The 19,763-nt window shown below is 51.2% G+C and overlaps 8 protein-coding genes across 8 annotated transcripts; 5 read left to right on the top strand and 3 right to left on the bottom strand.

The window, feature by feature from the left end:
- Nucleotides 1–702: 702 nt before the first annotated feature.
- Nucleotides 703–1,328, top strand: JN550_008927 (uncharacterized protein; the record flags this gene model as incomplete). The annotated part of the gene is made up of 2 exons (XM_049320942.1): nt 703–973; nt 1,030–1,328. The coding sequence occupies 2 exons, from the start codon at nt 703–705 to the stop codon at nt 1,326–1,328; spliced, it is 570 nt and encodes a 189-aa protein (XP_049169043.1).
- Nucleotides 1,329–1,337: 9 nt separating this feature from the next.
- Nucleotides 1,338–2,621, bottom strand: JN550_008926 (uncharacterized protein; the record flags this gene model as incomplete). The annotated part of the gene is made up of 2 exons (XM_049320941.1): nt 1,338–2,431; nt 2,519–2,621. The coding sequence occupies 2 exons, from the start codon at nt 2,619–2,621 to the stop codon at nt 1,338–1,340; spliced, it is 1,197 nt and encodes a 398-aa protein (XP_049169042.1).
- Nucleotides 2,622–3,103: 482 nt separating this feature from the next.
- On the top strand, nt 3,104–5,417 carry JN550_008925 (uncharacterized protein; the record flags this gene model as incomplete). The annotated part of the gene is made up of 2 exons (XM_049320940.1): nt 3,104–4,507; nt 4,560–5,417. The coding sequence occupies 2 exons, from the start codon at nt 3,104–3,106 to the stop codon at nt 5,415–5,417; spliced, it is 2,262 nt and encodes a 753-aa protein (XP_049169041.1).
- A 1,847-nt stretch (nt 5,418–7,264) lies between these two features.
- JN550_008924 (uncharacterized protein) lies at nt 7,265–9,121 on the top strand (the record flags this gene model as incomplete). The annotated part of the gene is made up of 4 exons (XM_049320939.1): nt 7,265–7,352; nt 7,441–7,560; nt 7,618–8,649; nt 8,712–9,121. The coding sequence occupies 4 exons, from the start codon at nt 7,265–7,267 to the stop codon at nt 9,119–9,121; spliced, it is 1,650 nt and encodes a 549-aa protein (XP_049169040.1).
- Nucleotides 9,122–9,483: 362 nt separating this feature from the next.
- JN550_008923 (uncharacterized protein) lies at nt 9,484–10,816 on the bottom strand (the record flags this gene model as incomplete). Its single annotated transcript, XM_049320938.1, has 2 exons — nt 9,484–9,653; nt 9,811–10,816. The coding sequence occupies 2 exons, from the start codon at nt 10,814–10,816 to the stop codon at nt 9,484–9,486; spliced, it is 1,176 nt and encodes a 391-aa protein (XP_049169039.1).
- Nucleotides 10,817–13,865: 3,049 nt separating this feature from the next.
- On the top strand, nt 13,866–14,357 carry JN550_008922 (uncharacterized protein; the record flags this gene model as incomplete). Its single annotated transcript, XM_049320936.1, has 1 exon — nt 13,866–14,357. The coding sequence occupies one exon, from the start codon at nt 13,866–13,868 to the stop codon at nt 14,355–14,357; it is 492 nt and encodes a 163-aa protein (XP_049169038.1).
- A 904-nt stretch (nt 14,358–15,261) lies between these two features.
- Nucleotides 15,262–16,056, top strand: JN550_008921 (uncharacterized protein; the record flags this gene model as incomplete). The annotated part of the gene is made up of 1 exon (XM_049320935.1): nt 15,262–16,056. One exon carries the CDS (start codon nt 15,262–15,264, stop codon nt 16,054–16,056), a length of 795 nt encoding a protein of 264 aa, XP_049169037.1.
- Nucleotides 16,057–16,440: 384 nt separating this feature from the next.
- Nucleotides 16,441–16,968, bottom strand: JN550_008920 (uncharacterized protein; the record flags this gene model as incomplete). Its single annotated transcript, XM_049320934.1, has 1 exon — nt 16,441–16,968. The coding sequence occupies one exon, from the start codon at nt 16,966–16,968 to the stop codon at nt 16,441–16,443; it is 528 nt and encodes a 175-aa protein (XP_049169036.1).
- Between the last annotated feature and the right edge of the window lie 2,795 nt (nt 16,969–19,763).

The raw sequence follows: 19,763 nt of genomic DNA, 5'->3' as shown, positions 1-19,763 counted from the left end.
AGATCTCATGGCGTCGCAATTTGCCGACGTAGCAGCCGCCGGATCAACGACCCAGGCCAGCCGATAGCTGTGAGGAGGAGTGAGCATCAAACTAGACAGGCACAGCAGGTGTTAGGCTTGCGATCTCAGGCAGTATGACATTGAGACGATAACGCAGACTCATGGACGTTGGTCGAGGTACAAAGCTCTGCAAGCCAGGATAAATACGTTAGACAACCAATTCACGGAACGAGGGACTTCGCATACACGGCATGCGCCACGTTTGCTAACAACATCTCCTTTGGTGAAATGCTTCGAATACATGCCTGATAGTTGACTTGACTTTGAGATTATTCACCCGTGTGTCCGGAGTTTCGGAGTCTCTACTGGGGTCTTGAAATGCCCTGTTCCGTGGAGAGTACGAAGAGTTCCGTAGGCGCAGACCACTTGGGAACCTCCTGTAACTAAGTTCAAGTCGATTTACTTCGTAGTATTTTACCATTTGAATGGGATTGGGTTGGCGGTCACGTGGAGCTGCATATGTAGTGCACCGGGTCGGCATGCCTTTGACGGCCTAGCTCGGCCTGCTGATATATGTATGATGAGTCAAGACCGACCGGTCCGTACCCTGAGTTTCGGCCGCATTGCAGAAAGATGCAGTCATGTTTTCTACCATCAGCATTTTGGACTGGGTTGAATTGAATTGAATTGAATTGAACTAAAATGGACGGCTTTTCGCCCACGGCCGAAGGCATTGTCAAATTGGTACCGAGCTGCAACAAGCTGGACTATACGCCCAGACATTGGCACCGGGATAACTATCTGATCTCGACGGAGCCTGCCCTGATACAGGTCGATGAGGTCAATGCCGCGCTGAGCACAGACGCCATGTGGTGGGCAAAGAGCCTCCCACGGGATCTCTTGAAGAAGGCCCTGCATAATTCGCTCAGTTTTGGCCTGTACGCCCTGCCGCAACCAGATTCCAGTGGTTCTAGTAAGCTCCGTTCTACCTCTGCAACGAACATCTGTCGACTGATATCGGCGTCATAGACAGCAATGGTACGAAACAGGTCGGCCTCGCGAGGGTAATTACAGATGACGTGACTTTTGCGTACCTCTCAGACGTGTACATCCTGCCGGAACACCAGGGCAAGGGACTTGGGCGGTGGCTGCTCGAATGTCTTGACGAGGTCATCAAGGACTGGCCGCACCTCAGACGGTTCATGTTTCTCACGACTGACGCGATGGACTTTTACCGCAAGACCCTGGGCGCGAAGGAGTGGAGTGAGTTCAAGACTGGGGCGACAAAGATAGGCATGGTCGAGGGTCCTGGGGCACCTTCGCATTGATTTCCCTCCTCATGACTTGCCCGCCGTCTTGCCGTATGCGCCTCCTTGGATCTTTCTCAGCTCGAGGGCACGCTTGTAGGGCGGGGCTGTGGGCGGCTGGACGGGGTCCAAAGAGACATGTCCTGGTGGTAGACGGTACGAAGCGTCGGAGTCAAAGGCAGATAGATCTCCGCAGGCAATAAAAGGCGCTATCCATCGAGTATCTTTGTACTCCGGTACGCTGTAATCCTCAACGTCGATCTCAGCAATGCCGTCTTCGTCCGTAATTTGGTGCTGGGCCGGCGCGGCATCCCACGCCCCAGTCGTTTGGTTCTGCAATACCGTGGGTGCAGCGACCGGGAGGCTACTATTCCTCTCCGCCATCATCTCAGGGAGCTGGTATCCCACGCCCAGCGGCTCTTCAAGACTAGCCGAGAACCCCTTGGGAGGCTGAAAGTTCAGACACACGATGAAGGCCTCGACACTGCTCGCCCGTGAGGATCTGGGCTTAGCGACGTGAACGCGCTCGAAGAAGAGTTTGAGCTGGGCGTAGAGCACGTCCACATTCTTGCCCCGGAAGATCTTGGCGACAAACTTGCCGCCTGGCTTCAAGACACACAGGGCCAGGTTGAGGGCGGCGAAAAGCAGCTGCGACTGCACATAGATGTCAAGGTCGTGGAGGCCGGTGACATCAGGTGCGCCGTCGCTGATGACCAGGTCCACAGGCTGCGCTGCTTGTTGGCTGTGCGACACGGGGTCGTAATCCGGGTCCAAGGCCTTCAAGAGAAGCGGGACGGTAGCCGGGTGGGTGATGTCAGCCCGCAAGGTGATGATGCCCGGCAGGGGGCTGATGGGCTGCAGGTCGATGGCGACGATCTTGACATCCTTGCGAGGCTTGAGCTCTTCATACGCGGCCAAAGGTGGCTCCTCGTGGGGATGACGGCCTCTATTGGTAGGCCCGAAGACGTTGAACATCTGCTGGCGGAACTTGGCCTCACGGTCCTGCCAGGCCGAGCGGCCGAACTTCTCGCCCTTGATCAATACACGTGAGAGCACCTGAGACCAGCTTCCGGGAGCAGCACAGAGATCGACAACGCGGGTGACGTTGGCGAACAAGTCAAATTCTGAACGGGGTGTGAATACTTGGTCTTCTCGTCCTCAACAGGGACCCAGCCGGGGTTGGGAGGCGATATCTCGGCCCTCTTACTCACCTTCATCCAGCTGGAGTAGTTTGAATGCGCTTCTTGCCCGCCATCCTTGCTCTTTGGCCAGGCGGTAGTAGGCATCGCGCTTGTCCTTGGACGACTTTCCCATCTTGGGCACCTCTGTCGTCTGTCACAGGCCGTGTTGCTTTGCTCTGGTATACTGCCCCTCGTAGCTCGTGCGCATCCAAGCACCTGCACCCAGTCACATGAATGGGTCTCGCGGCTGGTAGCAATTTTTCGGCGAATTGGGGGCGGGTGTGGGCGCTGTGCGGCCATTCGCTAAGGCTGGATTAAGCAGCGGCCAGTGCAGCGTCTTAGCGGGGTCCCCTGAGCCGCCTGCAGCCAGTCAGCCAGTCCTGAGGTCCCTACCTAGATAGTCGCCAGGGGTCCACCCCCTCTAACTTCTGCTGGTCCTCGGTCGAAGTTTTAGCCGGCGGGACCAAAAATTTTGGGATGGGCTGGACCAACCTCAGCTTCCGCTTCCCGGTCGCATGTCCGTCCGCATCTGAAGAGAGCTGGTTCTGACCTGATCTGATCTGATCTGATCGCAGATCTATTCTCTTGCAGTCAAACCGTTCCACAACCAGCACAATGGAAGGTGTCAAGAAGAAGAGAAAGATCGCGGCCGGAGGAGAGCCGCAGGTCTCCGCCAAGAAGCAAAAGACAAAAGCGCAGCCTCAGAAGTCCACCAAGAAAGCCCGCCGCGCCATTGCCCTCGACTCCCTGCGATGGAAGACTTCCAAGCTGCCCGCCATGCTGGACGATGCCGAAGGCTTCTACGGCCTCGAAGAAGTGGACGACGTCGAAGTTTTCCGGAACGCCGACAACACGCTAGAGTTCCGGGCTGCAGATGCGAAATCCGACACCGCCAGCGAGGCTGCCAATGACAGTGCCGACGAGTTTGAGGGATTCGATGATGAGCCCGCAGAGAAGGACGAGCAACCGACCACACCGGCAGTTGAGCAATCTGGAGCAAAGAGAGAAGCAAAGGGCAAGAAAGACGCCAAATCGGATACCAAGGCCGAGTCCAAGCCAGAGAAGAAGGCAGATAAGAAGGCAGACAAGAAGGCAAAGACGGCGTCTCCGCTCGTTGAAGATCCTCAGCTCGAGAGCAACGTCTTTGGCGCCCTTGCCGACGCCGGCGACATGCAAGATGAGGCCGACATGTCTGCCTGGGTTTCCCTGGGACTCTCTCCACAGCTTCTCTCGTCTCTGGCCAAGCTCAAGTTCGCTAAGCCCACCGCTATTCAGGCCGCCGCTGTTCCTGAGGTCCTTGCTGGGCACGATGTGATTGGAAAGGCTTCAACCGGTTCGGGAAAAACCCTGGCCTTTGCCATCCCAATAGTGGAGAGGTGGCTCGATGCTACCGAGGCAGAGGGAGAGACGCCGCCCGAGTCGAAGGGTCCAATCGCGCTCATCCTGTCCCCAACTCGAGAGTTGGCACACCAAATTTCGGACCACATCAAGGCATTATGTGAGGGGCTTCCCACTTCACCGTTTGTGTGCTCCGTAACAGGAGGCTTGGCCGTGCAGAAACAGCAGCGCCAGCTCACCAAAGCCGATATCGTCATTGCAACACCTGGAAGATTGTGGGAGGTACTCAGTGGCAGTCCTGAGCTGATGGGCAAGTTCAAGGAGATCGGCTTCCTCGTCGTTGATGAGGCCGACAGGCTATTGACCGAGGGCCATTTCAAAGAAGCCGAGCAACTGTTCAACGCCCTCGACCGTTACGAAGCTGAGGAGAATGACGAGCCGGTACAAGACCAGACACGCAGGCAGACACTCGTCTTCTCTGCCACTTTCCACAAAGGCCTTCAGCAGAAGCTGGCAGGCAAGGGCAAATACGGCCTCATGAACCAACAAGATTCTATGGAGTACCTCTTGAAGAAGCTCAACTTCCGCGAGGAAAAGCCCCAGTTTGTGGATGTCAACCCTGTCTCACAGATGGCTGAAGGCCTCAAAGAGGGCCTGGTGGAATGCGGGGCCATGGAAAAGGTAAGCGTCGAATTCTGATTTCCCTCGACTTTCTATTGACCACGACATCCAGGACTTATACCTATACAACATACTCCTGCTCTATCCCAACGCTCGCTCTTTGATTTTTACGAACTCGATCAGCGCGGCTCGGCGAATCACCCCTATGCTGCAGAACCTGAATCTCACAAGCTACCCCCTGCACTCAGAGATGCCACAGAAGGCTCGTCTACGTTCCATCGAGAGATTCTCTAGCATCAACGGCAAGGCCTCCATCCTGGTGGCAACCGATGTGGCTGCCCGTGGTTTGGATATTCCAAACGTTGATCTAGTGATCCACTACCATGTTCCGCGCGCTGCGGATGCCTATGTCCACAGATCGGGAAGAACGGCCCGAGCCCAGAAGACAGGTCTGAGCATTCTGCTGTGTGCTCCGGAGGAAGTGGTACCTACGAGACGTCTCATCTCCAAGGTGCACTCGGAGAGGAAGGGAGCAGGCAAGAACCACTTTGTGCAAACTCTCGACATGGATCGTAAGCTGGCCAGTCGCATCAAGCCTCGCGTCACCCTGGCCAAGAAGATTGCGGATTCGGTTTTGGCCAAGGAGAAAGGTAGCAAGGATGATGACTGGATGCGCAAGGCGGCAGAGGAGCTTGGGGTAGAGTACGACAGCGAGGAGATTGAGAATGCTGGGAAATGGGGAGGCCGTGGTCGGGTCAGGAAGGAAAAGCAAAAGGAGGCCAGATCCATGACGAAGGCGGAACTAGGTGCGCTGCGCGGTGAGCTCAAGGCTCTGCTGTCTCAGCGCGTAAACACCGGTGTCAGTGAGAAGTATATCGCGACTGGCCTGGTGGATATCGACGAGCTGCTGAAGGGTGCCAAGGGTGAGTTCCTGGGCCGCGTCGATGGGCTGGATATTGAGAGTCTGTAAGATGGATGAAGTAGATACCCCATTTGTCGCAACCCAATGAGGCGTCAGATATAGATGATCCTTGTACCAGAAATACCTTGCACGGTCAATTGAGATGGATGGCCAAAAATCATCCCGCAGTCGACTGGCTAGTCCTCCAGCCATGCTTGCCTTTGGGGTGAGTTGTTATCGATATTACTGTTGAAGAAGCTCATTCACGGCTTGTATATAAAGATCCGTCGAAATGCTTTCTTATCTTAAGCTTTGCGAGGTCAAAATCTCGCCTCAATAGAGGTTGCAGCCAAATGCTGACGTTCAGTCTTTTGTGTGAGGCTGCGGGCGGCCACTGATTGGGAGTAAGCTTGTTAGGCAAGTCCATGGTACGAGCGTCTAAGCACATGCTGATCTTTGAGCTATTGTCACCCAGGATCAGCAAGCCACTCACCACATGTCAGCCTTGGCATGATGTTGTCACACAGGTCCAGGACCTCAATCAAATCCGAGGCGTTTATTGCGGAACATGCCTCGTTACGAGAATGAAATGGCCATTGTCCAAGTATCTGACGAGTCATAGTCACTGGTGTGCAAAGTCTCCTGTATGATGTGTAACCACTGTATGTTGTGCAACCATCGTAAGCTGTGTAACAACAGGGCAAGCCCACAATTGGCGAGGCTGCTCAGAGGAATGGGAGTATAAACGCTCGGCGCTGCCCTTAAGGAATCACATTGTGATCCAAACTCTTCAGGTTACATTCCAACACAAAACACTGCCCTCCAACAGAAAATCGCATGGGTTTTAGTTTGCAGTTAGACCCATAACTACACCGACGAATCAAGCCATGTCGGTTGTACAGACTCCAAGTCTGCAGGAGGGTTGAATCGAGGATGTACACAGACTCAATTTCGGTCTTGAATCCGACAAAATCATTTGCCTGAATCGGGGTTGTGACTAGTTCTTGGTTTCAGACCTGGAAATTTCAGGCCACCCATCATCTCGACCACTGGTACTGCTTCACCACACTAACACTGCTAAACCACAGTACTGCCAATACGCCAGGGAGGATCGCTTGGTGTTATTGCACATCCCAAGCCCTCTTGAAGCAACCGGATGAGAGACCTTCTGTCCGGGGTAAGACCTGTGGGGTCTCCACGGAGCCGAATGAAGTTACGTATTGTCATGCTAAGGTGACGTCAGTGGGTCCTATAAATGGAGCTGTTCGGCATCAAACACCCGGTCCGCGATGTCCAAATTAGATGTGATCGTCCCGAGAGACGCCGCAATTCATGATTGTATGCTCCGTCGGGCTACCTTGTCGGGTAATCCGCGCCGCGACTTTGTGTGCGACCCTGTCCGTACTTCCGTAACCAAGGCTTTCATTGAAAGCATCAGTTCCTGAGCCGGAGAGATGTAGGTACGTACGTACGACCAATGCTGACAGGGATTGGATGAAAACTGCGAGTTACCTCGTAACACTGCATTTGCTACTGAATCGCTCAGTCAAAGCTGAAGCGTACATATCAGTGAACTCACTCCGCTCGCACACATCAGGTCACATCGGTTATTCCCATATAAAGCCGTCTCTGGGGGTGGAGTCTTGGAAAAACGATGTGGAGACGCAACCCGCGGTTATGCTTGGTCGATACCCCAGATGAGGTCCACCGCGTAGGATTCGGGCATCTCGTGTGTGTACTGTAGCGGCGCGTTACGGGGCCAGTAATCGGAATCTTCGAAGCGGTGCCGAGAATTTTCCCAGGCTGCTCGACGATGAGATATATATATAAACACAGCTTCCCGTATGGTCATGTCGATCTCTATCGAAAGACAGGCTTTTTTTCCACTTCCCAATCGGTGTTCTTGAACAATAGCCATGAAGAAGTTTTACGGGCTCAGGGGCCAAGCCCTCAATTATGCTATCGGCGTGATTGCCGGTACCGATTTCCTTCTCTTTGGTTATGGTAAGTTTCTAGTAGTGGGTATTACGATACTCTCTTACGTCTGGTTAGAAATGTAAGGCCATGAGCTAAGATATTGAACGAATCGCAGATCAGGGTGTTATGGGAGGCATTTTAACAATGCCCAGTTTCCTCAACCTATTCCCGACGATCAACTCCGGTGCAGAAGGGATTACAGAGGCCGAAGCTTCCACAAGGTCCACCAACCAAGGTGCGTTTGACTAGCAAGTTACTTTGGTATGAAAAGAGAGAACTCACCTCGCCATAGGAATTGCTGTCGCATGTTATAACTTGGGCTGCTTCATTGGTGCGATCCTGACCATTTTCATTGGAAACCCCCTTGGCAGACGGCGAATGATCATGCTTGGCACCAGCATCATGGTTGTCGGGGCCATTCTTCAAGCGTCTGCCACTACTCTCGAGCAATTCATCATTGGGCGCATTATCACCGGTATAGGGAACGGCGGTAACACTTCGACTGTTCCTACGTGGCAATCGGAGACTTCAAAGGCCCATAAACGTGGCAAGCTGGTCATGATCGAAGGCGCGCTGATCTCAGGCGGTATCATGATCAGCAATTGGATCGATCTTGGTCTTTCTTTTGCTCCTGGTTCCGTCGCTTGGAGATTTCCTCTTGCGTTCCAATGCTTCTTTTGCATTTTTATCTTGGCTTTCGTGCACGGACTGCCCGAAAGCCCTCGATGGCTGATCCTGAAAGGCCGCGAAACCGAAGCCAAGGAGATCCTGGCAGCGCTACAAGACGTTTCGCTTGAAGACAAGATCGTGCAGAATGAGTTCATTTCTATCAAGGAAACCGTGGTTGAAATGTCCAAAGGCTCGTTTCGCGATCTGTTCACGATGGATAAGGACCGGAACTTCCATCGCTCCTTGCTGGCCTACATGAACCAGGTTTTTCAGCAAATTTCGGGCTGCAATCTCATCACATACTACGCTCCAGTTATCTGCAAGGGTTTAGGTATGAGCGATACTCTGTCACTGATCTTGGCTTCGTGCATCGCGACTCAGTATTTCCTCATCTCTTGGCCACCCGTCTTCATTGTTGAGAGAGTCGGTCGAAGGAAGCTCATGCTCTTCGGTGCCACCGGTCAATCCATCACAATGGCCATCCTCGCCGGTGTCAACTCCCAATCATCGACTGGTGCCCAGATAGCGGCGATTGTGTTCCTGTTTGTATTCAATTCTTTCTTTGCCTTCGGTTGGCTCGGCATGACATGGCTGTACCCCGCTGAGATCGTGCCTCTACGGATTCGGGCACCGGCTAACGCTCTTTCCACATCCGGTAAGTTTCCAGTCTCCCCCATGACTTATCTGATCACGATGTCTGACCATCTGTACGATTAGCAAACTGGATCTTTAACTTCCTTGTCGTCATGATTACCCCAGTTGCCTTCAACAGCATTGGCTATCAGACGTATATCATCTTCGCAGTGATAAACGCGTTCATGGTACCATCTGTGTACTTCTTCTACCCGGAAACGGCCTACCGTTCATTGGAGGAGATGGACTCAATCTTTCACCGGGTCGGCGCGGGTTGGAAGGGTTTCTTCACAGTCGTACAGGCTGCCAAGGACGAGCCGCGCCGGTATGGCAAAAACGGCGAGCTTCTGATTGAGTACGCGGACACCGACGAGCATAAAAAGCATGCTGCGGCAGAACATCGAGAGCAGAAAGTTGAAGACAGGACAAGTGGTACGCCCAGTGACGTCGAAAGTGCGAGGAGTGGAATTTGGGCGGGTAAGCGTGGGGAATAGATTTGCTTCTCGGTTGAGGGGCAATCATAATGTCACAAGACAAGGCGCTTTCAGACATCACTACAGATGGTTCAGACCTAGGATGTTGAGTTTTGATACCTGATAGACTAAGAGCTCACAAGTAGAAAGGTCTAACTTGCGCTGGTTAATACCCAATGACGTTATGCAGTAAGGCGGTCCACTTCTCAAGCGGGTACAGATGTGTTCATTCCCTGTCTCTTTGCTCCGGGCTTATATAGACTTGTTTTAAAGTAACAGTGGTACCCCAAACATTGCCTGCATCGTCCAATTTTTTTCAGTTTTGAGATAGTATAGCTATTGGGTAGGAAGCAAAAAGAAACGCGCCCCCAGACAAGCACATATTATGTCAATACCCGAGAGGTCCAATCGATCCATTGTGGGGCCCACCACGTGAATTTACCGTCGGTTTTCACGACCTGAGTGTTGCTATCGGTTTTAAGGAGGAACTTGTTAAAGAATGCGGCGACCTCGGAATTCTGTGAACTGGGCATAGAACAGTGGGAAGACCCATCTACGAGATACGAAGTCAGCAGGACACTCAACCAAGCGATAGCTAACGTTAGATTTCTTGTAAATGCCCTCGTGTAAGACAAGTCCCCAATATAACGCTCGTTGATGGGGCTCCAAGCTTGCATGAAGGGAGGGAGGTAGCGTCTTTCGTAACTCACGTGAGGCTTGTGACACGCCCATATTATTTTGGACCCCTAGTGACTCGTAAACGATACGTGCTGCTATTGAGCAACCGTAAGTGCTGATCGGGCCCAGATAATCGATACCAGAGTTTTCGATCACCAATAACCCGCGAGGCGCAACCAGTGCCATGAGCATGTGATGATCGTATGGCAGCTGAGTAGTGTCTGGGGCGTATTGGGAAAATGCAGTGGCGAACCAAGAGTCTCCCTGAACTATCTGCGTCGCATCCTCCGTTTTTGTGCCGTTCTTCTTGATGTCTGCCACGATGCGCCAACATCCTGGCCCCCCAGAGCCGCCTTCCTGAGGGAGCACTAGAGCAATTCGATCGTCAAATGCACCCGCTATGAGGGCTCCTTTCCCATTACGCGAGCAGCCAGTCACCGCCAATCTGCTGGTGTCGATCTTCGTGGTCGTAGATCCGAGCTGCTCCAACGCATCAATCGTGCGGCTCACTCCCCATGCCCAGGCTATCAGTGCCCCGGCAGGGTGCGAGCTCCCGTAGAGGTTATAGAATATGCCCTTTCCACGAGGGTCGTCGGCGGCGACGTCATGATTGGGGAATGTTATGACGGCAACACCCGCGGGAACCGGGATAGAGGTTCCCTCAAAAGCGATGAGTGCTGGAAAAGGACCATTGCCGCTCGGCAGCTTGAGAGTGACACCGAATGATGCTGACTTTCCACCTTCAGAGGAAGTAATAGTAATTTTGTTGTTAGAGAGGGTAGAGGAGACGGTGGGTTTGGGCGGCTTAGTGCCCAGCTCATAACGCTGGATTTGATCCCGTATCTCAGCTCTTTTGCAACTCCACTGATCTTTAGTAGAGAGTCGTGTCCCGTCAGATAGAAGAAAAGGGTCTGGAAGTTTCTTTGCTTTTGGGTAAGATGCGCTGGTCGGGATGCTGCAGCCTGCCGATGTGGGTGAATACTCCTGGCTGGCGGCAAACCCAGCGCAGATACAAGTGATTAACAAGCTGGATCTCATTTTGGAATTTAGTCTACAATCGAACTCGATCTTCGAACTATTAGAAACGGCTTTGAAATAGTGGTTAGAATAGCTCAGTGGGACTATATACTTGTAGATATAAGGTTGAGATTCGACGCAGAGGGGGTCGTAAAGCGCAATAACACTTGTTTAGTTACAGTTACACGGACTCATACCCTGATACTACGAGTGTCAATGTGCGGACAGAAACACTCCTTTAGGAATGCGTGGAATACCTCACAACATCCATGTATCATCGTGATTGCGGTTATTATTGATACGTGAGAAAACCATGACGCGACTGGTGGATTGATGATTCCGTTACTGATGGAGCCTGTTACTACTAGTGGACAAAATCTGAGTTCTCCAGAAACGGAAATCTCCGGTGGCTTCCACGGCAGCGACGATTAAAGTGCTGCTTGGCTCTCCGCAAAGGCGGGGGTTGCAGTATGGTCGACTAAAACCTCTGTAACATCAGTCTTCAGAGCTCCAAGTGATGAAGACATAGGTCTTAGCGACTTTATTACACTAATAAGATTTTCAATTGGATTCTGAAATGTCCTGAAATTACTTCACGCTTCACTGAACTAACCAAAATGTGTTTAATTGACTACGGACTGATGTTGACGGCAAGTCGAGTAGGTGGGGCGTACTTATTCATCTTGCTTGGATGCACTAAGACAGAGATAACTAAATATAAGCAGCCTATGGAAGTACACCAGGCTGCTAATGTATCGTCTTTCACAAAATCGTGGTGTTAGCTCTCCACCATCTCCATCCAAGTCTCTGGTATGTTGCATCGGTATAACCTTGATGTCGCTGATGTGCAGCCTAAATACTTGAATTTACCCCACCGGGATGCGATCACGGGTACCATCGTCCCATTCGAGCTGAGGTTGCGAGCCCAGTGACAACTTGCGTGTGTGGCAATACCGTGGAAGCTTAATTTTTACAGCGTATCTTGACTCCAGCGAACTAAATGATCTTGCCAGACCTAAAAGCAGTGCTCAGCGACTACGCAACCACTGTAATAAAAGGAAAGCAGTTATGTCAATTGGTGTCGCCTTGATGACCTTAGAGCCTTGAGTCCATTTGACGAAGGACCAACAAGACAGGGAGTCATTCAATTTGATGGCATGGTGGATCTGTTGGAACGTGACTGTTGGAAAATTGTGCGAGACATTGCAGAGCTTATGGTCACTCCTAGCTACCCATTGGTGTCCCTTGTTTCATTACTTGTAAGGTCTCACTTCACACTGTTGCATCACAATGCCTCGTATCTTCTCGTTCGGCAAAGTAGTTTCAAGAGTGAATTGTACATGTTTGCATCTACCTGTCGAAGGGGAGCGCGATTTATTGCAGGATATCTCTACGCACTTACGCATCTGATAAACTTTGAATGTCGATGTAAACAAGTAGTATGTTCAGGCAGCCGTCTTGCATTGTACTGGGCGCTCACTCCGCTGTGTCTACGGATGACTGCTAGCGACTTCAACATGACGTAAGTCAAATTACATCGCTCGTTTATATTATGAACATGAGATTTTACCACGGCGTTGGAAATAATTTGAAGTTCTTATAATAGTCGAGTTTTAAAGTCCTAAGTGGATTAGAGTTTTTTACGAAGACGTTGTGAATACTACCCAATCTCCCGGAACCGGAATCACGAAGACCAGAGCTGGCGCCCGGAGCTGGGTTTCAGAAACGGGTATGTTGTTTCCTTGAGTTCATAATTTCTTCTTAAAGCAGACTCCATCTCTATTTTTAAAGCCTCAATATATGCGAGATTTCGGCACAGGTAGCAGAGGGCAGGTGAATTATGCACGCCAAGACTCTACCCCTGACTCTTAGGTGTCTAGACAACCCAGTCGGCAACTCCCGCCACAAAATGTAACCCTTCTGTGTTCCACCCCACCGCGTAACCGGCCGCCTGCAGCCGTTAAAAAAACTTCTTGTTCTGCTCATCAGAGATTGGCTTGTGAGTACTGCACTTCGTGTAAGTACGCCACAACTGTCTTATCTGCATCCTCGTGGCCCGAGGGATGTGTTTAACAAGGTAAGAAACCCGGTAATTAGGATGACATCCCTGGCGGTGGCTGTTCAGAACCGTCCTGTTTGGCTGACCTTGTCGGTGAGTCTGCACAAACAGGCATTGCGACTCCGAGACTTGGCTGATTCCCACTCCCAACTGTCGTGCTTACCAGCACCTTCATGGCTGAAATCATATGTAGGCTTGGTGTATGGATCACACCGGCTCAAAGGTATGCAAACCACCCATGAGCATCCGAGCAATGAACCACGGCTTGTTTCGTGGGTGGAGGCCATGGTGTGACTGCATATTCTCTATCTTCAAATCTTAATGGCGCTAACGTCAGCCCACCAGTTTGTCACATCATGATCAAGCCAGGTTGGCGTTGAGCCAACCAGGTCGCCAGCGTTTTCACGTGGAGATCAATAAAATGCAGTATCTGCATCTAGACCCCGTAGGTACCCGCTATGAGATCGCCCCAACCCAACTCAAGTACTTCGTTCATTCTTGTGCTATATGCCCAAGTCCGACTCTAGGCGCCATTTCCAAGCTGAAATTGTTACAAAGTTCGAAATGATTACCCTGAACATAATCGTGCTATCTTACAAACTCCCATTGAAATGCTATTGGTGACCCATGTCTGCAGCCCTGTAGGCGTTACCGAGCTCCCGGGGAGGTGGGTCAGCCTTAAAACTTGGCGCGAAGTCGTCAACTATGAGAACCTGGTCCGCTGTTGGCCGATAAGGTACATACTCGCTTATTGTCAGACCGGTGGCGTCCGATGAGTGGATGTTGAACGGGTAGACGGTTCATATTCCGGAATGACATGAGAGGTCATCTCTTGAGACTATTTAAGAGAGGCGCGAGCAGTTGCTAACCAACATTTACTTGATCCTCAGAGCAGTACTTTATTGAACCCATCTTGAAAGCCGTTCCTTTTCTGCCAGTACGATAAGATCATAACATTGACAAACAGGCTGATCCAATACCGCCCTTGTTGTCCACCCAGACCAAAGTAACATGAAGTTGTCAGCCTTTGTCATCGGCGCACTCGCCTTCACGGTGTCTGCTCTACCCAGCAGCAGCAACAACGAGCGCCGCAGCTTCTCTTACCACTCCACTGTTTCGGACCCAGGATTCTACGCCGTCTCGTTCCCGCCGGACTACCACGAGAATCAGATCCTCCAATGGCTCTCACTCCCTACCAGTGACAAAACCTCAGCACTGGTAGCTAGATTTCCGGCTGGGTTCTCCGTGACCCAGTCAGGCCCAGCCAAGATTAATGTATACACACGCACCAGCGGCGGTATCGGTACCTACGTTGGTACCGTCGGACCTCTGTCTGTGAAAAATGGGCTGGTTACCAAGGCTGTGGATGTGGTTGTTGCCACCTTCCCAGCCAAGGACAGCTTCACATTCGAGTTTCAGGTCGACAGCGAAACGGAGAATGCTAGCATACAGTTCTTTGAGAATGACAAAGCTGGCTTCTTCATCAGAACAGGATCTTCCTAGATCTTGAGCTGAGGCATGAAATAGGAGCTTATTGGTATATACAGAATGGGAGAAGCCCTGCCTTCAAGTAGTTGTACAATCTTGTTGTCTCTTGGGTTGGAAAGATCAAAGGAAAAGTGTACATAGATTAACATGATACAACGTTTTCCAATCAATTAATCTGATAAATTATCACTTTTTAATGTGGGAAGATCCAGGAACAACCGAGTCACTCTTTCGATACTTATAGGCTGGCTGAGAATCTATGTTGAGCCAACTAGACTTATTGCAACCTCAACTTCGAGAATGGCGCGTCCGAAAATTACCTAGACATATATTATATTACTGGATTTGCTTATACATATCACTAAAAGCCAGATCTTGAGGTGTGTACTTCATCACATGAAGGTGGTCATCGACGTGGAGTTCGCTACGTCGTCAAAAGAGAGGCACGAGGGTTTCCTTTTGGTGTGATAAGTGAGTTATCCACGGTCAGATCTCGCCCAGAATCGAGGTTCATTGTGTTGTATGTTTTATGACAAGTATTGCCCAGGTTTTAGTGTTACGCATCCAAACGCGCCCAACGGTACATATTCGTGGCCACGATGCAGAGCGGGATCGGCGACACGGTGGTTTACATATCTAATGTCCCGTAACATTCTTTAATAGGCCGTGCATGGATCTGCCGCGGATTTCCTCCTGCAACTTTACGGCTGAACTCCTTCCCGGACGGAACCACACGTTGATAACCTAGATAATTGATTGAGCCGGGAAAATGTGCCAAGCCAAGGCCGGCATCCACTGGCCCCTCTTTTTGTTTCACCCAGCATCGTCCTATAACTACTCCAGTATGAATGAACACCTTTGACCAATGCAGAAGTAACATATTCTCCAATTGACAGAGTCTTGAACACAGGTCTGGGATATGCCCCTTCTCGCTCTTCTTCTGTGCGCAGGCTTTGCCTCGCAGGCCTCTGCAGAATGCACCCGTCAAGTGCTCCAGGAGGCCACAGCGGGATACATCACGGCACTTGCAGCTGGTAAACCAACAATTCCAGCCCTTGCGGAAGGCAATGTTCCATACCAGGAGAATGACGTAGCCATGGACATCTCAAAAGGTGTCTTGTCCCAAGGCATCAGCATCGACTTCAATCGCAGCATCTACGACACGACTCAGTGTGCCTCATACACGGAGGTTGTATCGACAGGCAAACATCCGTACGTCATTGGAACGCGCTTGGCATTGGCCGAAGGCAAAATCACAAAAATAGAGTCAGTCGTTGCTGACGATGGCGACTGGCTCTTCAATGCGAGTGGATCACTGTCGTACAACAAGAAGGAAACTTGGACTCCCATTCCGGAAGGCAAACGGGACAAGCGCGAGGTCATCAAGGCTGCTGGAGACGCGTACATCGACGCTTGGGGTGACTCGAATGTGAAGCCGCCTTTCAGTGCGCAGTGTGCCCGGCTCGAGGGCGGCTCATACATCAGCGGCAACTGCAAACTAAACTTCCCGCCCCCGTTCAATGTAACGAATCGCCGGTATACTATTGACGAGGAGTTGGGGGCAGTGGACATATTCCATAACTTTCCTTTCCTCGACGCTACGATTGCAAGGGACCCGGGTACACAGACTAACAATTTGATGCGAGTGGAATCTGGTCAAATTCGTTATATACACGAGAACACCATCTGTGCCAAGAAAGGCTGTGGGAGGTAATGGGAGGGAATGCCGAAGTAATAATAACTAGTATATTTCCGGCTGCACAGGCGCCACTTAGTACTTTCAGGAGAATCTGGAAACAATTGGGGATTCCCATTCAGATGAGATGGAAAGGCCATTATCACACCCTTTCGCCAAATTTACCAGCATGATCGCCGTTGTACTCAGTGTCAGGTTCTCACGCCCTGTGATACCGTTGTTTAACAGACTCACCCCTGCTCGGATCAATTGGTGTTAGATTCTACGAATAGGTCAGGCGCCATGTTGGAGTTAATTTCCCAGGCATGAACCACGTGCTTCAATTAAGTCTCCAAACGGAATCTCCTACTGTGGATAAGGAGCTGTATAGAAACTGAAGCAATGCACAATATCGTTGAGTGCCTATAAGTCTATTGCCAATTTGATCTCTCCGTCTTCATCTGCCGGTGCAACCTCCTTGAACCCGAGTTTTTGATAAAACTTGTATGGCGAATCCTCAGGCTTTACAGTCTTGATCGGACTTTCACTCTCCTTCCCTTCTGGCGGCGTTGACATCACCCCCAGCTGCTTTGCTCGAGGATTGTGCTGTCGTATATGCGCAATTGCAAACTCTACGCCCCGTCGACCGTACCCTAGGTTCTGATACCGGCCATCGATCATGAATCGCCAGATGTAGTATGCCTCGTCCGGGTCCCAAATCGCCATCATGAGCATGCCAACAAGCGTCTCGTCGGCGTAGATCGCTCTAACCCATGCGTCTTCGGAGTAATGGGCTTCGCAGAGAGACCATACGTTGGAAGCAAGGTTGCCAACTTGACCGTCTTTAGGACTCAGGTTTGCTACCGCGCGCCAGTTGTCCTCGGTGATTTCTCGGAATGTGAGGATAGAGTCCCTGTTAGGGGCGGCTCTGTTGGAGCTTTCGCGCATCATGTTCAACAGGGAATAATTTTAGTAGTAGGAAGAGGAAGGGGGGGTGAAGAAGGAGAGTAGTCGCCTTGGAGCTTGAGCAACTTTTCATGTATGGAACATGGCGCCTTTAAAGGGCGCGAATAAGCTAGTGCTGATTTCGCTATACCCTGTGGAATGCTGTGCATTGCCACTTGGATACATGCTAATAGCATTTGACTCATAATGATCCCGTCAGCGAAATGCGACACTAGCGCTTTGCCCAATCGATGCGACACCTGGAGGGGATGACAACGTATTCTTACTGCAAAGGCATCAATTTCCTGAGACCTAACGATTTGTGTCAAACTCAATGTGTAAGAACCACTTTGCAAAGGTCTTTGACTCTGTTTCATTGCCAAAGCTTCTTATCATGTTTGTAAGTAGCCGACGTCAGAATTAGATTGGCTTTGAAACAGCGAGAGATGCGGAACAGCCAAGTCTTGCCCATATTTCAAGATTAATGGTCCTGGTTGATCTATGGTACCAGAAAAGTTTGTCATATTTGCATGTAGCCGGCGAAATTTGGGCGTAGATCGCCCGGCCATTCCACACAGTGGCAGTAGGTAGGTCAATCATGTAAATCGGCTCAAGCTAAAGCTGTCAGCAGTGGTCAGCACATTGAATGATACTGATAGGTCAAAACCCAGAGTCTCATGCATAAACAGACGTCAACTCGCAGAAATTATGAGAGGTTCGAAAGTCGGGGTAAATTTGTGTATCACAATAAGTTGGGGGGGGGGGGGGTTTTTTTTTCCTTTTAAAGAGGCAGACTCGGGACGTTGGACCTTCTACCTAGCCCTCTAATGCCCCTCTCGCTTCACCTCTCTCTGTCTCTTTTTGGTTTTCTCCTCGCATTCAGAACAAAGACCCTCAAGCTCATAATCCCGCTGGCTCCAAAGATTAGGGCAATCTTCTGAGAGATTGTCCTTAAGTATGCACAGCGTCACGCCATCTTTCAACAGGGCGTCCATTGTTTCCAAAGTCCACATGAGGTCTTTGCCCCCACACGGACAATTGGTAATTATCCTTCGACCGCGGCACATAGTGAAGAAAGTCGACTCGACGTGTGTATTTTCGTGCTGTATGATATGCACCGGCATGTCGCAACCACACAGGACTACTGCTCTTGGAAAATTATGACCAAGGAGCTGTGGGCAACTGGTTGCATAATCCTCAGATAGTTTTGCCTATCAACAGTGTTGTCTCTTTCACGGAAGAGCTATGAGAAAGTTGGGACTATTCACCTACTGCCTAGCAGCTTCCTGAGCTAGCGAGGCATGGGATGGGGACTCAAAGTGGTAAAACTTTTGGACTAGGCTATTGTGTCCCGAAGGCACTGATGCCTTCAGTCCGGACATATCTCAGGCAGACCATGTGTGTTTTATTCATGGGAAAATTGCACATGGTCTTTGTATAAGAACTTCACTTGAACAAAGAAGTGAAGGCTCCAGAGATAATCCTCTTGTTGGAGATCTTGTGCTCTAATACTGGTTGGGCTGTTCTCCCCTGCCAGCAGTATACCAGCTGAGTCCTGAACATCGCCATGGGCATCCTGTGTGCACCAGAGGGAATTATGGCAGAGAACTTGGCGACACGGCGGGCGCTCACCGTTACGATGCGGACTTCACCGAGGCATTGACGGAGGGGCACTTGAACTGGGGACTGGGGTAGTTTGGAGAGGCATTAGACTTTGCTGTGATCTGATGCAGGAACGTGCTGCTACACGATGTATTGCTTCCAGCTGTCGTTGGCATGGAAGGAAATCAGACGTGTCACGATCAACCAATAAGTCCGGATACATCCGTATCCCACCCCAGATCCTGTCTGTACTTAGGCACAGTATACAAGATCTGGGATGTTCGCGCACGAGGCATCCGGACATTCTATCACAAGGGCGCAGAGAGCGTGAAATATTCTGCTTTAATGCGAAGCGTGGTCTCTTTTAATCATCCGCGCCGATATGGGGGGGCGCAGCGCACAGAAGCGTTGGGTTGTAGCCGCCATCGCATCTGGTGCAAAGTATAGGGATGGGTTGCCATGGAGTCGGAATGTGAATTGCTTCAAAAAATAAGGCGGCACCAGCGCTAATGCGGGGCTCGGGTGCTGGCTGTTGTGCGTGGCCCCACTGGGGTGCAGTAAGACCTGTGGCGCCGGTGGTCTCCCTTGCCTTGGAGCCTCGAACTATTTCGAGGTCAAGGAGACCACTGGCCAACTTACTACACCCACCTGGCTAACTCTTCTTCGAGTACACACAAAACATCCTTCGACATCACGCGCGCGCAGGAGCGTCGAGGGAATTGGTCACTCGAGATCACACACAGGGAGCATCCGCCCAGCCACTTGGCCGGTCGCCGGTGAATGAACTCTAGTGAGATTCATGGAGGCGGTTCTTGCTGCTGCTTGCTGCTGCCAGCTACTGCCGCCGACCGGAGCTACGATGGCTTGCGAGACGAGATCAGCCGCGTCTTCGCGGAACTCAGGCGACCGGGGAAACATGTGAAGCCTTGTAAGAGATTGAAGCGGCTCAAGGTCCAGAACACCAATCGGCCGCTGACCACGTCTACCAATCCATCATCTTCGCGTTTCATGCCCTAGCCAGGCGTCGTGTGGGAGGCGCGCGGCAGCCATCGGGTAAACCAGCTGTCTGCTGTCTGTCTCCGTAGACCTTGACTTCTCTCTCACACACACACACACAAAGGTGGACGGGCGTGGACGGGCGTCAGGTCGAATGAAATTGCACGAGATGAGGAGGGAACGGGTACGGCGCTGGCACGTCC

The sequence above is a fragment of the Neoarthrinium moseri genome, assembly GCF_022829205.1.
Source record: "Neoarthrinium moseri strain CBS 164.80 chromosome Unknown scaffold39_Wmoseri_CBS_16480, whole genome shotgun sequence".
NCBI classification, from domain to species: domain Eukaryota; kingdom Fungi; phylum Ascomycota; class Sordariomycetes; order Amphisphaeriales; family Apiosporaceae; genus Neoarthrinium; species Neoarthrinium moseri.
This window is presented reverse-complemented; position numbering and strand designations above follow the sequence as displayed.